General features: G+C 36.2%; 2 protein-coding genes across 2 annotated transcripts; both read right to left on the reverse strand.

The window, feature by feature from the left end:
* Window positions 1-270: 270 nt before the first annotated feature.
* Window positions 271-1,584, reverse strand: LOC113273180 (protein ALP1-like). The gene has a single exon (XM_026522941.1). The coding sequence runs from the start codon at window positions 1,582-1,584 to the stop codon at window positions 271-273; it is 1,314 nt and encodes a 437-aa protein (XP_026378726.1).
* Window positions 1,585-8,670: 7,086 nt separating this feature from the next.
* LOC113273181 lies at window positions 8,671-10,423 on the reverse strand. The gene is made up of 4 exons (XM_026522942.1): window positions 10,389-10,423; window positions 9,606-10,099; window positions 9,484-9,528; window positions 8,671-9,283 (listed from the first exon to the last, which is right to left on the reverse strand). Exons 1-4 carry the CDS (start codon window positions 10,421-10,423, stop codon window positions 9,231-9,233), a joined length of 627 nt encoding a protein of 208 aa, XP_026378727.1. The 3' UTR covers window positions 8,671-9,230.
* Window positions 10,424-16,906: the final 6,483 nt, after the last annotated feature.

Raw genomic sequence — 16,906 nt, forward strand, 5'->3', positions numbered from 1 at the left:
AGGAACTTGATGGAGCAAGATAGTAGCGAGGATGAGTAGTGTCTAATATTTGGTGTTGTTGTTTTCCTAATTGTAATTTCCTTTTAATTAAAAGATTGTTACCATGAACAATATACAATGTAATGAGTTAGTAGGACTCAATATTAATGGAACAAATTTAAGATAACTACTACTTTTCTAAGTTTCAATGTTATTTAGTCATACAAATTAACAAAAATAAACACATTGTCCGAACAACCAAATGAAAATAACTTTTAATTACCTTGTTCTTTACGGTTTATCCATGTATTGTGCTTCCTCCGCTTGTTCCGGTGCCATGTTGTTACCAAACATATCCCAAACATGATTTATCAATCTTAGTCGAAGATCATTATACAAGGGTTCATGTTTTAACTCATGATAGTTAACGGCTCCGCGAGGTACAATATCATAGTATACCCTATAGTCTTCATCCCCAAAGGTTCTCCATGCCCTATCTCGCCTCTCGTGTTCAATTATCATGTTATGCAATATCACACAAGCCAACATTATGAATTCTAAGTCTTCTTCATCCCAATGTTCAACCGGACCTCTCACTATATTCCATTTTGCTTGTAGAACACCAAATGCACGCTCAACATCTTTCCGAGCCCCTTCTTGCATCTTGGTAAAACATCTTTGTCTCAGGTTTGTTGGTTTCTTATAAGCTTGCACAATAGTGGATAACTTAGGATATATCCCATCGGTCAAGTAGTAACCCATATCAAATCTTCCACCACCTACTTGAAAATCAACTTTTGGAGCATTTTCATCGAAGATACCATCGAACAATGGAGATGTATTAAGTACATTAAGATCATTATTTGATCCGGGACTCCCAAAATATGCATGCCAAAACCACAAATCATAAGTAGAAACCCCTTCCAAAACTATCATCGGTTCACCTTTATAAGATGCATAATATCCCGCCCAAGACGAAGGACAATTCTTCCAAGGCCAATGCATGCAATCCACACTCCCAAGCATACTCGGAAAACCCCTTGCTTCATTCTCGGCTAAAATGCGGTTAATATCATCTTGGTTTGGGTTGCGCAAGTACTCCCCGCCATAACGCCTAACTATGTTTCTAACGAATCTCTTCAACTTCTTATATAGAGTTGTTTTACCCATTCTCACATAATCATCTATCGAGTCGGCCGATTGCCCCGTATCAAGTAACCTAAGACAAGCTAGCGTTTTCATATGTGGAGAATGACCCGGGATTCCAAGTGCATCTATTCCTTGAGGCCACTCCGGGTCCCTTTCACACAAATTATCTTTAATTTTAAGAAATAATTCTCTTTTCATACGTAGACGGTCATGAAAATTCTTTTCCGAATAAGTGAGTTTACCACCGGTAAAATAATCACGCATCATAATAGCATCATGAAGAACCCTATTCCTAATGGAATAACGTCTTCTTTTTACCTCAATATGCTCGGGTTGTTGATCCATGAGAGAGATTGATTGTTGCCACATTATTGTCCTCACCACCATCGCCGCATTAGCTCGTCTCCTTCTATGGCGTCTAGAAAAGTAATCTTCATCTGAGTCCGTGTCACTCATTATACTTGTAAAAAATTTAAAACAAATTAGGACCACGAAAGATTTCGCAAAATAACCAATTTAACACGTAAATAAGTAAAAAATCATGTCACTTAACCAAAATAACATGTCAATCCAAAATAACTTGTAAATCCAAAATAACATTAATTTTTAAACAACCAAGTGTCAAAATAACATACATTTTTTAAAAGAAAAACTACAAAATGACATTCAATTTTAATCAAGCAAGTATCCAATTGCTCTAACTCATTAAGTCTGTAAACCATTGTCCATTCCAAGTAGTATTAGATGGATTAGATGGTTGAGTAGGATCTTGAGTTTCATTAACAACATTCGTATAAACTTGACTAGATAACCCCCCAATAATTGGAGCATAACACTCTTGTGAATTCAAGGAGCTTCGTAAAATTTGATTCTCACTTCGAAGCCCTACATTCTCATTTTCAAGGATTACAACCCGACTTCGAAAATACTCAAGCTCTACATTCTCATTCTCATTTTGAGCTCGCTCATTTTCATACACATATGAAATTATTTGCATAGTAGGAGGATATGGAACACGAAACTGCGCTTGAGATGATGAGGAAATGTCGTCACGATTCCGGCCTCGAACCAATATTGGTTTAACCCTTGCAAAGTATGGACCAACAGAAACTTGAGACCACCAGATTTCATACTCCTCAACAGTTGTAATCCTATTGGGTTCCCTACAAGTCCTCAAACCTTTGCACTTCTCACATGCTCTTTGATCCATTCGTACCATTTCATGTTCAGGAGGTGGGCGAGGCGGAATACCTAATACACCGGTTACTTGAAACGAACATCTCTCACCCAAGTACCTATATCCTTGATCATCTTCAATATCCAAAAAAACACATCGTTTCTTTGACAACCTATGCGAATATCTTAGGACTTCATTATTAGTATGCTCACTTCCTCGCCATGCCTGCCATGTTGTTCCTTGTATTGACCTATTCTCCATTTGCTTACAAGCAATAGTAATTGAATGTCTTCCCATATCCCTTTGAACCTCCGCTAAATTCTCCTTGTTAAACACCTTAATATTTGGCCACAAATCATCCCAAACCGGTGCATTCCCATCAATTTTGGGAAACAAAGTGTGGAAATAGTAGTAAAACCAATACTACAAAAAAAAGTGAGGGAAATTAATATATAACATTTTCCACAAATATCAACATTAAAAGGGTTTAAGATATAAAATGAGCCATATGTACATACCTCTAAGATCATCCACATCCCGTTGAAAGTCTTCAATTTGCTAATAGCCTCGCCCAAAGATTTATAAAGACAAGCCAACGTCGGAGATCCCCAATCAAACCTATTTATGTTTTCTAACTCCAACTCCTCAAAGTTACATAACCATCCTACCTTTGTGGTGGATTCACTATTTGGCATAAGCACTTGACCAATCATCCATAAAATAAAAACCTTAAAAATTTCATCCCAATATGGTTCCATAACCACTCCACTTTTTTCCTTTAAATGTCTTCAACCAATCACACATATCTACACATTTGATACCACCACTCCTCTTGCTCAAATAGGAGGACACATCAAGACCACGAATTATGTTTTTCCCATTCTCACCAATTTCTTCTTCACTATCATTCGGCTCCAAATTCTCATGAATATCTTCTTCATCATCACTTTCTTGCTCGGTTGCTTTGACTTTCCCTTTCCCCTTTTGTAGTGCTTTCTTCTTTTCCGCGGCTTTATTTTTCTCAGCTTTATCGAAAATAAGTTGAGCTAAATTGGGAAAAGGTTTTCAACATACTCCAACCAAGTTTCTCTATTTTCCTTATCACAACAATTTACATAATCTAGCTTTATTCCTTTTCCTACTTCTAAACCCGTAAACCAAGAGAAATCATTGGGTGTGAGCCCTATTTCAAATGTAGGAAAATGAAAAGTATTTGTAGATTTCCAAAACCGCTCAACAATTGCGTGTGTGAGTTGTTGATCATCTTTCGAAACATTTATCTCAAGTAATCGACCCAATCCACATTGGTCTACAAATAACTTACATTTTTCATTTTTACATACAATTTCATACAAATTATGCATATTGCTCCATCCACCTCTAAATCTAATTGAAGGTTCACCGTCTACAATGTCAAGAGTGTTGCATATATGATTTTCTTCACCTTTAGAAGACAAAATAGTATAATCCATTGTTCTCTATACCCTAAAACAAGTGTCATTGACCATTTATCAAAATTAAGCTATAAATCAATCAAATTAAAACAATGAAACAAGAGGTAAACAAAATTAATTCGCTCAACATTAAGATTAAGCTAAGAATCATACATCTAATTTGCTCAATTATCCCAATTAGCTCAACACCTTCAAGAATTTAGAAAAAAAAATCAAATTAGGGTAACTTTTAACCAAAACCTAAATAAGATGATGAAATTAATATCAATAAACGATTTTTTTGTTAGAATAGGATTTACCTCTACTAGTTAATCAATGGGATACATTTATTTTTGCAAGAAATCGGATTGCTTATCGTTTTTGAAGATTATAGTGAAGGAGAAGATGAAAACCCATGAAAATGTTGAAGAAGAATGAAAACATCCAGGAGAATTGCTCCTGATATCGACTTCCTACACAAACGGGTGACCGTCCCCCGTTTGGATTTTTTTATATTTTAGACGGGGGACTGTCCCCCGTCAAGATTTCTTTTTATTTCTTACGGGAGACTGTCCCCCATAAGGTTTCAAAAAAAACTATTAAACGGGAGACGGTCCCCCGTCTAGTCCTTCTTTTATATTTGCCCACAGTGGCTATACTCGTTCATATGGGCGAGTTAGTCTCCAAATGGAGACTACCCATAGCCTTCGCTCTTAAGTACATAAAGTTAGTATATCTCTAGAATTATTTTTGAAGTACGGTTTTCCTTTGCGCCGTTATTAAACATTCAGTTATTTACTTCATCCAACGGTGGAGATTTCACGCGTGCGGTTAGGTCGTGTGGTCGGTAACACTTGGTTATATTTTTTTCGCCATACATTGCAGCAAAAAGTCATCTTATATTGTTAAAATACCTCCAGGTAATCACCGTGAAAGTATTGATCTCCATTTATGATGTCTTTTTCCCACAAATATTTAACTACCAATTATTGATTTTCATCGTGTGAGTTTCTCGAGTCAGACAACAAGACAACACAGTATTTGTTAATTATCCATCATCGTCATGTACTCATTTCGGCTCATGGGATCTCTAAACTCAGATTTGAAATTCTACGTTTATATGCATTATGTTTGGGAATTGGTGTTCCATTCAGTTCTTGTGGTTAATGCAGTAAAGTTTTCATAGAATAACATTTTCAGGATCAAGAAACAATTTACACCACTCTAATAGAGTTATGCTTCTTGAATTATTTAAAAAAAAAAAGACTTGTATTAGATTTTCGGTTACCTAGAGTATAGTAGGCAAGATTGTAACAGTCAAATGAATGGAATGTCTACATTTTTCCCAAGACGATTTGAATCAAAGATTGATTAAAATATATATCATGATTACAAAATGGATAATTGAGTTTATATAGCTCAACTGTTCTTTTACAACCAGAGTCAACTACCATCACTCTCATGTGTTGTTTGCACGGTTAAAATCCGCTTAGCAACAACACAAACCAAACCAAAGAATATGCAAGAAAGCTTGTATTTCTGTATTTTCAAGTACTAAGAGCTCCACAAGATGCATCAACATAGGGTACCGATGAAGTAGCATAAGAAATCAACAGCTGCTAGTGATAAGAAGGATATGACAAAAGTCGGCGCTGGAATAATAACTTGTAATACATCAGGGCGTGTAGGTGGAAAAAAATGGTAAATACGTAGTCCATAAATCAACAATCATAACAATGAAGCAGTTGTAAACTGGACTTTTGTCTTGAACCGTTGAGATTTTCACCAGATGCATAACAAGTAACAAGCATCTTAGCTCCCAGACTCCGTTTTACCAAATCCAATTATAGAATTGCAATACTGCACCAATAAGCAACTGAGTGATGTCTTGAATTATGTGGTGAATTCTCATTGTTGCAAACCATATAAAATCTCAAAAGAAGCAACAAACATACAGATTTGCACATTAGTGTTCAACAACTGCAACTAACTTCCAGCACTTAATATGGTATTTGTATCACTCGTAACTCAGCATCATCAGATTTATCACTTGCTAAAAAGGAGGGGTACCATGTTGAAAAGGCGAGGGTACCCAAATATACTTCAAGCTAAAATTTTTTCTATCTATAATCCTTTTTTATGAAAGTGATTTTCTATGGACTGAGTCGAGACAACAACAACTAATCGGTTCACATTTCGTGTGATCGTTTATGGATACGAGATCGAGAACATACAACAACGAAGTATGTTTACTTGATACAAAGGTTCGGACTTAACCAAACACAATAGGATTGCTTATCAAGTAAATAGGAATTAACGTTTGTGTAATTTAATTTAATTATAATAAAATAATTATAATGCAGAAATATAAAATAAATGACACAACAAGATTTTGTTAACGAGGAAACCGCAAATGCAGAAAAATCCCGGGACATTGTCCAGAATTGAATACTCTTTTTGATGGGGAAAAACGATTTGCTGGTTTTTACGGAATTAAGGAGACGTCCATGTGGAGACTCCTTGAACCGAGCGAAATGTTGAACCTCACACAGATGCACTGCAATAAGGGAGTGCTTTAAGTTCGAGAGATCAATCTGTAGGACTCCGACCTAAACCAAGAACAATGGTCGTTCCAGAGTCAATTCGGTCACAAGAGAGGATGGTTGATTTGTAGGAGGGAAGCTGAGAAATGTGCGGGATCAATGGTGATCTGAGATTGTAGGTGTGTTGTGAATTCAGCGTAGGAAAGTTCTGAATGATTGAATATTACTCAATTGAGAGTGATTGCTCAGACGATGAGTTCGTGTAGATGAAAGATTGTCTGTATGAACTTGCCGAGAAATTTCTTGTCCTCTCAATCATGATTCAGAGGTCTTTTTATATTGCTAAATTGAAAACACCATGATCCCATGAAGTGTGACAGTTGCTGGAATCAAAGAGTGGGGAAGTGGGAAATCATGTCAAAAACCAGTTGCTCATCGTACGGAGACTTGGTTAACTTTCCACCCACTACTTTGCTGACTCTTCCAACTGATTGCACGACTTGCTCACATTCTCGTCGTGTGTATGAATACACGTGTCGTAGACCGCCAGACCAAAACCCTAGTTAATATCCCCCATGTGACACGATTGATGTCTCGTGATTGTGGAGTCAGTTGCTGACTTTATGGGACGATGAGTCCATGTATTGCTGAGTTGAACATGATTTACAAATGTTCTGAAACTCATGAATTAAATGTATGCTGAGACGAGGTATTATTATGTTGATAACCTAAGGCGAGCAAGTGTTGCTGAATTATTGAATATTGATAGTTGAACCAATATTCTTTAATCTGAGCAAATATTGTTGGTTTGAGAAAATATTGCTAGTCTGATCAAATATTGTCGGTTTGAGAAAATATTGCTCGTTTGATGAATTGTTGGTACCAGGACCAAATAAAACATTAATTTAAGATACTGACTGCTGGGTCGAGTATAATAAATAAAAGTGTTGATTATGGGATCAACATAAAATTATCAGTATTTAAATCTGCTCAGAATCACGTTTTTGCAGAGCTCTGGATTCAAAAATCCTAATTTTAATTAAATTGATGATTTATTGAAAATCAACCGCACAGAGCAAAGGGACCGTCTACCTGGGATGATAAGTCCACCATGTAACGCCCAGATGCTCTAATGAGCAAAATACCAAAGTCTCTTGGGGACCAGTTGGTGAAAGAATGATTAAATGCTGGTTTAATCATTTATTGAAATAATGCTCGTGTGAACGTCAGATAATAAAACCTAGTCATGAAAAGATAAGGGACCGACCAAGAGGTCATGATACCGGCACTTGGTGGCCGTGGGACCAATTGATGGTCGTCTGAGCAAACCCTCAATTGTTTGAAAAGAGTTTGAACCTAATATGAGCAATTGAGCAAATTAGGTTAAAATCATTAAAACGTGTGGGACCGGATGTTTGCAAGCCTTAGGGACACCTTTGGTCGGTCAAGGGTATGTGCCCGTGTCACCATAGTGTCCATGTCTCAGTCCTGAGAGTTTCAATATTTTCCGATGCGCGTCTGAGCAACATTTTGAGAAAATATGCAGAATCCAAGGTTTTGCTGAAACTAGGAAAAATACATGAGATGATGAAAAATAATAAATAAAACAGGGAATTGCAAGGCATGGGACCGTCACGGCTAGGGCATGGACGGCTGACAAGAACGGTCCCACACATTTTTCCCAGTTTTATGTAATTTTATATATTTTCTCTGAATTGGGGGAAATTCCATGAAACTAGAGAGTTTTATGAAATTAGGGAACTTCCATGAGATGAGAGAAATAAAATAATAATAAAATAGGGAATGATGGAGTGTGGGACCGGCAATGACCAAGGGCATGGCCGTCCATCCAACGAGCACGGTCCCAGGGCACTCTTCCCAATTTTATGTAATTTTCATAAAATCAAATAGATTTGTTGAAACCAGGGTATTTTGTTGAAATCAAGGAGTTTTCATGGAATGAGGAAAATAAAACAAGTAATAATAATAAAATAAGGGGCGTGTGGGACCGGCTAGGGCATGACCGGCCGGCTAGAGCCCGGTCCCACGGTTTCCCTAATTTTACAATAATTTTCATGGGTTTAAGGAAAAGGGTCATTAATTGATATGCCCCCATTTATTTTAAATATTTTTATTTTTATCCCGTTATATTGCCAATTTTGGAAAATATCCTTAAATCACCTTTTCCGTCCAACCTCCTTTCCGTTTTCCTCCTTCCATACCAACAATAGTCTTTTTTATCCACGTGTTAATAAGTGCTAGGCAGAAAAAGACCACAAGACCCCTAAATTCAATTTCATAAAGTAATCTCTAGAACCTTAAGATAACCAACCTGTTCTTAGTCACTGTCTTCAGATATCTTTTAAACAACCTTAAGACTGTTTATGAACCGAACTCAGTTGAAAATTGTAAATAAAAGTAATTGTAAATAAAAGTAGATAGACATATTCTAAAACAAGTAGTTTTGATATGAAGATACTAAATAATGAGATAAGAAAAATACAAAACCTAATTCCTAAAAGAGGGATTGATCGAGAAAAAGCGGAAAAAAAACTCCCCAAGATCCTCTAACAGAAATCTTAAAACAACCAAATAAAACATGCAACAAACAGAAGTCTTACGAAGTCCTACTGAATAAAAACTGAAACTAATGATAAACGCTTTCCCCATTAATCAACTAGTGATCCTCCAGGTTGTGAAGATTCAGCAAGATTAATGTTGTTGTTGCCATTATTCTTACGTTTTCCAGTGCGGCTTTGACCGTGATTATAGTTAATGCTTGTGAAAGTCTGACCATCTACCTCAGTTCTAAGTCTCTTTGCCTTCGGATTTAAACCAACTGCGCCACCCCCACAAGTAGTTTTGTTGTGACCAGTTTGTTTGCACTTGCTACAGGACCTAGGTTTCTTCTTAGATTGTGATTCATCGTAGCTCCTCCTCCTATTCACTCTAGGCCTTCCCGGTTTCCTCATGAGTATCGGAGCATTGATCACAATGGTTGGCTTTAGAAAAGAAGAAAAATATATGTTCAACAGAGATTTTTTAATGCACATGAACAATACAAAAAAAAGGAAAAGCTAGAGCTTAGAGTACATACACTAAATAATGCATGAATTTTGTAAGGGAATAAAATAGGTAATTTGAACATGAACAAAGATTCCATATAAGTAAAATACAGAGGCTATAAGTTCATTGACATTACCTTCAGCTTCATCGTCCGTCTCCAACAACTGCTCGTATCCATCGTCTGCAAGCCAACCATTATTAGTTAAATACATCAAAAAAATCAAGATAAAATATAAATCATAAGTTCAAACACATAACCTTCATTAATGCCTTCTTGGTCACCAAATTCATATCGGTCACCTCGCACAGAAGGACCACCAGGACCAACTTCCTTAAAGTTATTACAGAACTCAGACCACTCCTTAGCATCTTCACTCTCACTATATAAAAGTGGTTGAGTCCATGGTGCATCTTCAGGATGACATTCGTCCTCTCCCCAATTTTCCAAATTACAAACTGACTCCTGCATTGCCTTAAAAGCTTCCTCTAAATTAATGACTTTTTTTGAAGCTTTTGTCCAGAAACGAGCTTGTTCCACATCATTTTGAAGATCAACAATTCCTTGACTGCCTCCCACATGTAAATTGTCACCACCACTTGCTTGAGTTGGCTGTGTTGGCTTAGGATCATCACCAAAATCTAGGACAACATTTCTAGAACTTGAATTCAGATTATTCGTAGCTTTAGAAATAAGTCTTGGAGTAACATTTGGCTCTGCTGATGCTCTAGCTAACTTCTTTGGTGTTGAACTCCTTTAGTTATGATCAATAAAATCATAAAAATAACGACATCAGATACGTTCCAAGTACACGGTAAGAATTCACATGAACATGCAAAAAAAAAAGAGTAAGAAGATTTCGACAATTTCCATCAGAGAATCCAAACATGAATGCTAATAAACCAACAGATGCACATACAGACATATAAATCAACAACACCAACAACCTATTTGAGTATATAATAAATCAAAAAACACACTAAACCAAAGAAAAAGTCACTAAAATAAACATACATATGAAGGTATAAATTTGGATTTAATACCTTAATTGAATTTCAATGGTTTTTTTCTTCACCATTTTCAGCACCACTGCTTTCGGATGACAAAATCGAGTTTCTAAAAAATTCACAAACAATCCCTAATTTATAAGGAAGAAATTTGGGGGAAAGAATTGATAATAGGAAATGGGGAAATGGGTTAGAAACTGAATTAGTGGATAATACGTGGGATTTAGCATCTGGAATTTTCGTTCCCACTACTACAGTTAGTGGATTCATGAGAAAATAAGTGGAGAAGAACAAGGAATTGTGAAGAAAGTGGGGAAGAAGAAGGAACTGTGAAGAAAATGGGAAGAAGGAGTTGTGAGGGTATTTTCATTCCCACTACTACAGATCGTCCTTTGATGAGCTAATAAGTGGGGAAGAAGCAAGAACTGTGAAGAAAGTGGGGGAAGAAGAAGGAACCGAAGAAAATGTCTTACGAAAATGGGAAGAAGGAGCTGTGAGGGTACATGCGTCCATTTAATATAAAAGCTATGTCCACGTAGCATTTTTTTTACGACAATTTAGTGTTTTCATAGGAGACTCAACAGAAGTCAAAAATTCTCTCGGAAATTTTGACGGCAAGGATAGTTTAGAAAGTTTTAAAATAACGGGTATAGATTAGTATGTCGGTTATTAGTTTGGGGACAGTTTGACCAATTCCCCTAAGGAAAATTCATGAAATCAGGGAATTTTCATGGGATGAGGGAAATAATAAACTAATAAGGAACCGTGAGGTTGCGACCGGCCACGACCAGGGTATGGCCGATCGGCTAGTGCGCTTGGTCCCGCGACACCTTTCCTAATTTATTATTTCTTTAACATAAGGAAATATCATGAGATTAGGGAATTTCCTTGAAACGAATGAGATTTTCTCAAATGAAAGGATTTTCATGAGATCAGAGAAAAATAATAAAATATGATAAAATATAAAATTAGCGCGGGACTGGTCACGGCATGACTGGCCGGCTGGTGAACCCAGTCCCCTGGCGCCTTTGCAAATATTTTTTATTATTATTATTTTTCTTCCTATTTTGCATAGGTTCATCATCCTTCGTGTTCTGAAATGCTCGTTCGCGCATTCAGATGATGGTCTGTGCATTATTGCTAAACACACTTGCGTCATTTTAGTCAGGGCTTATTCAATGCTCAGATGCCTGTATGTTGAATATCTATTACTAACCCATGGAATTTTGCTGGGAAAACCATAAATTGAAGTAACGAAACATTCGAAGCATCGTAGAATATAGTTGAATATTCAGCTATGATTAAAGATAATTAATTGAGGGCTCTATACTAGAAAGGCTTCCTATCTAGGAGCATTAATTATCTGAGAGTTGAGCAATATGAACTTGCTGGAGTGTCATATCTCTCCTGTATAGTCAGGGAAAACCTGGTTGCATCCTGAAGATGTTGTTGCTCTATACTAGCAGGCATGCTGTCTAGGAGCCATCCAATATTTCGATTTTATACATAAATAATTACTGAAATTGCTCAGTATTCATGAGATGTGTCGTGGCCTCAGCTGGGACATTACACATCTACATATACTCTGAGAGACGACCTTCTCAGTCAGAGGTTTTATGGCATGAGCTTTCACGCTTTATTGAGAGACATGAGTCTCAATACTCATCCGATTGTCAGATACGGAGTATGTATAATTATGGTTTTACGATTTTTCCCTTTTCAAAAATCCACCATCTACAACTCTCAGTATTAAGCCGCTACACAAAATTACACCAACTTCGTATAGTTGAGACCAAGCAGCTAAACCTATAGTTCACCTAGTTCCGTCTGTATTCCCACGCCTCCAACTTATAAATAAGTCACGTACTTGGATCAATTCCTTTGGTTCGTATTCCAAACAGTAAAGGAACAACAAATCTGTTTGGTATCAACTCTCTTCAACCAAGTGATATGAGTTGGACAAAGACTTTTCTATTTATCTTAACATAAACTCCTTCGCCAGGTCCTTAGATCTATATTATATTCAATTACGGAAGTAATCGTTTAAGATTAAGCCAACAACACTCTTAATCAAAAGAATTGTGTTGATGCCGATCTACTCAATTAATTAACCAATCTACCACAAGGATAAACCGATTATTAATTGGATCCTCTTTTACCGAAACAAGTATTATGCACACCAAAGATTATGAACTCACAAATCAGAAATCTTCAATATCTTCTTCGTCTTAAAATCTTCTTATATCGTCAATATAAACCTGCACACAATCACTTGAATCTCTTGTGATCAATCACGCACAGAACGGAGTCTGTTAACAATGGATTATCACAAGATTGTCTTTAGAACTAACAACAGTCTAAAGATCCCCGTCGAGACTCTGAACTAGTTTGAGTGAATCTTATATCAGAAGAGAAGATTCTCAAGCATAAACAAACTAGGTGCAATCATATTTCAACCACCGTTAGTCAATCAAATCAATCGAAAACAAAAGATAAACCGCAATTATCTAGTTTCCCACCAACGGTACACGTTATAGCTTCTCAATCCCAAAGAAGACTTTAAACTGAGCGGCCGTAAGAGATTTCTCCCAATTAGGTTACTCTCCTCTCCGAATAGGCGGCTACACCAGTAACAACAACAAAATAGGAAGTCTGTTTTTATGAAGGATTGGTTTGCTAGAAAGGCAAAATTCAAGTATTTATAGACAAGGAAGTTTGGACACCATTTCCAAAACCGAAAATATTCTCAAGATATTCATTAAAGTGAAAATTCGGTTTCCATAATTCCTGGAAATGCTCTGTCCAAAAATAATGATCGAAATCTCTCGGAAAATATAATTAGTAAATGCACATTACTAATTCTTGTATTTTCCTACAAAATGAAATTAATAACCTTAATTAAAAGATTCTTAACTTACTTATGTTTCGATCCTGGGATTTTCTTCCTTTAGATATTAAGGAATAACTTTGAACAATTAAAGAAATAAACATTCACAACACGTGTTCAAAGTATGTCGACATCCTTACTTTATAAGTCATGTTTCATACTTATAACCTTGAAACCGATTTGCCACACTTCAAAACAAGTTTAGAATTGGTTTATCTGACTTTCAAGAACTATGTGATTGATCAAACAAACATTCAATCACAATCATGGGTTTAGCGGTTCTACCAAAAAAGGTTTCGGTTCTACCTCCATGTGAGAACTGTGTATAGTCACACTAGCTTTCCAAAATTTGGTTGACTAGGTACTAGGATCGCTTCCCCACATATATATGGTATCTAACTTATATGTGTTGCACATGTCCATAGGATCGGTTCCTCTTTGCCTAAAAACGTGTTGCACATGTTCATAGGATCGGTTCCCCTTTCTGCTATAACCTTGCTTCACCCTATACAAGGATCGGTTCCCCTTAGCGATGTACTGCACCTCTTACTAGGATCGGTTCCTCTTTCCCAAATTTGGTCAGACAAAACACAAACCCGATCATACCATCTCAGGTGATTACTTAAGATCGGCTTCACTAATAAAAGTCATACCAATACATAAGTCAGGCCATTGTGAATAGTTCTACCAAGAACACAAACAAGTTGTGAGCGGTTATACTCAATCACACATATTGGTTGTTCATAAGATAAGCAATGAATAACAAAACCTATAACTCCTGGCAATTTCCTTTTCGGTTCACAAACAAGTTTATGAACTTACTTCCTTGGAACACATGTAAAACATTGTTCCTTAGGATGAGATCCTCACCTCATACCCATACATAATCACAATAGCATTCAAATGATTATGGCGATATCTTATCTACAAAGTTTAATGGTTAAGCAATAAACCTCGTATTGTATCTTTAATACTATGTCTATCTAGAGTTCAAATATGCTTTGCAGTTTTGTTTTCAATATGCACGACTTGAAAGATAGTTAGGGAATGAAACGGTTCAAGTCAAATATCACTAACCTCAAGCGGAAAGATGATTGTTGTCATTGTAGCTCCTTGCTTCTTCACATCTTCAAGTCTCCGCAATACTTGTAATGTCTCATATCCTAATACTTTCAAGCTAACCTATACGAAGTTGACACTAGTACATAATCAAGCGACTCTTAACATGAGTTTTGATTCACTAAAATATGACAACCAAACTTGACATACCAACGCTTGGTGGGTTCAACCGAGCTATGCTCTAACACATGTACACCACCAACTTTTTCGTTTGGCAACCTGTATGGACAAAACCTAATACAATTGCAAGTAGACCGACTTAATGATCTTTGAGTATATGTATATAGAGTTAATATCTCTACCTCTTTACAATTAGATAGTATAGACAATAGAATCCGTGAACCTGATTTTTTAGAAGAGTACTTGAACGATCTCAAAAATAAAAATCCAAGATCAATCTGGTCGTATCTAAATAATTGATTCCCAATTCTGCCAAGTATGAAACTTGTTATCCGTCTTTCAAGATACTAATTATACAAGAATGTGGCTCGTAATGGATCAAAATTAATATATACTTATTTAATAGAATTGATTACGTACTACTTGCGTTATTCATATTAGAAAGATAACACAATATAAGCAGAAAAGCAAAATACGCAAGAGATCAGAAGTTTTGTTAACGAGGAAAATAACACCTGCAGAAAAACCATAGGACCTTATCCATATTTGAACAATGAATTGTTTTAAGCCGCTACAGACACTAGCCTATTATCATACTTCAAACTGGAATGTAGTTAAACCGAATTCAGCCTCCAAGCAATTTAGCTGCAATAGGTGCTCCTTACGTCTCTTGAACCTCGCAAGGCTCTACGCAATTGATTCCCTTAGTTGACATCATTTACACCCTAAGAGTTGTTTCAGCCTAATTAAATGAATACTTTGGATACCAATATATCTACAACAGATAAGCTTATTTGATATCCCTTTAGATCAATATATCAAGGCTTGGAAATATGTTTGCAATATACAAAATTAGTAAGCCTCGCAAATCCAGAATCCTTACACTCAGTTAGCCGAGAAGCCTGGATTACAGACCACCTCTCAAGAACAATCTTAAGTCGATCAATAAAAAAGAGTTTTAGATATCTATCTTTATGAGTCACAAAGTCTGAGACGAAGATAACTTTTGAAGTTTTTATCTCGTTCTTGAAAGAGAGTACTAAAACCTCAATAACATAACGAAAAAGATCAAGATACACAAGTTATCGAGGTTAAGATAATCAGATCTGGCTTCATGATGAATCCCTAAGTGAATTGCTTAAGTCATAAACCTAATTATGTTTCACAGAGGAAACCTAGGTTCATATGGGACGACTTTAGTAACCAACTAGGATACAAATGTATCAAGGATTGAACTTCCTAGTTGTTTAAGTCTATCTTTTGTATAGATTTTCAACATTAACGGTTGCTTAGGATTCAAGCTAAAATAACTTGAGATTCAAGCAAACACTTTCTATGTTTAGATGAAACTCTTACTAGGAGTCCATGCAATCATGTGAGAAATATGTCATGAAATTACATAGAAGAATATACACTATGGTCCGGGTACCAGAACTGTGTATAATATAGTTCTTCGCAAATATACCTTTCGAAATTAAAAGCAATATCGTGTTCATTTGAACACTTAAGATTTAAATCATGATTCTCAACACAAAGTTTTTTAATGATCAATGATGTCTTATAGGTGTATGAGAGTTGTGGCAATGCTAAACATTTTTGTGGAAGTAGTCTATAAGCATATGTATGATTCTTAGTGGGTAGGTATGAGAAACGGTATGCGTACCTATGACCAGTTCATGAATTCAAGGACCAACAATACACGTATTATGTATGTGTACCGCTTGGTTGTTTACGAAATCAGATTATTTACAATACACATTATAGGTACGTGTACTGTACTCATTCACGAATCCAGAACCTTTAAGCTACGCGTACTAGGTATGTGTACCTTCCTATATTCCGAAATCTTAGATATCTATGATATGCGTACTGAAAACCTGGGGTCTAACAACCACACCCAATATTTCGTTTAGGAAATCTGTATGGACTAACTCCAATATATATCCAAGAGAATCAACTAGACAGTGAGACTCAATCAACAAAAATACATCAAAGAGTTATATCTCAATTTATCAAATCAATCTGCAATCGAACAGATAGAAATCTGTGAGCCAGATTAATATGAGAAATAACTTGGATGGTACCAAAGACCAATACCCTAGTGTCAATCAATTTCAATCAACAACCAAAGGTTGGATTCACCAATTATTGAACTACGCACAACCTGTGATATTTCAATTATATAAAAACATAATACGGAAAAGAAATAATACAGACACCAGAAATTTTGTTAACGAGGAAACCTCAAATGCATAAAAACCCCAGGACCTAGTCCAGATTTGAACACCACACTGTATTAAGCCGCTAAAGACTCTAGCCTACTACAAGTTAACTTCAGACTGGAATATAGTTGAGCCCTAACCAATCTCACACTGATTAAGGTACACTCCTATTCTTTACGCCTCTTGAACCACGCCGGATTATGCGC

The sequence above is a fragment of the Papaver somniferum genome, chromosome 4 (genome assembly GCF_003573695.1).
Source record: "Papaver somniferum cultivar HN1 chromosome 4, ASM357369v1, whole genome shotgun sequence".
NCBI classification, from domain to species: Eukaryota; Viridiplantae; Streptophyta; class Magnoliopsida; order Ranunculales; family Papaveraceae; genus Papaver; species Papaver somniferum.

What these genes read in the sequence shown, in the direction of transcription:
- LOC113273181 (XM_026522942.1), bottom strand. Translation starts at nt 10,423, where the DNA reads ATGGTGAAGAAAAAAACCATTGAAATTCAATTAAG. An exon ending in ACCATTGAAATTCAATTAAG is followed by an intron (nt 10,100 to 10,388) that starts GTATTAAATCCA and finishes TCATAACTAAAG; the next exon opens with GAGTTCAACACCAAAGAAGT. An exon ending in CCAAGAAGGCATTAATGAAG is followed by an intron (nt 9,529 to 9,605) that starts GTTATGTGTTTG and finishes GTTGGCTTGCAG; the next exon opens with ACGATGGATACGAGCAGTTG.
- LOC113273180 (XM_026522941.1), bottom strand. Translation starts at nt 1,584, where the DNA reads ATGAGTGACACGGACTCAGATGAAGATTACTTTTCTAGACGCCATAGA.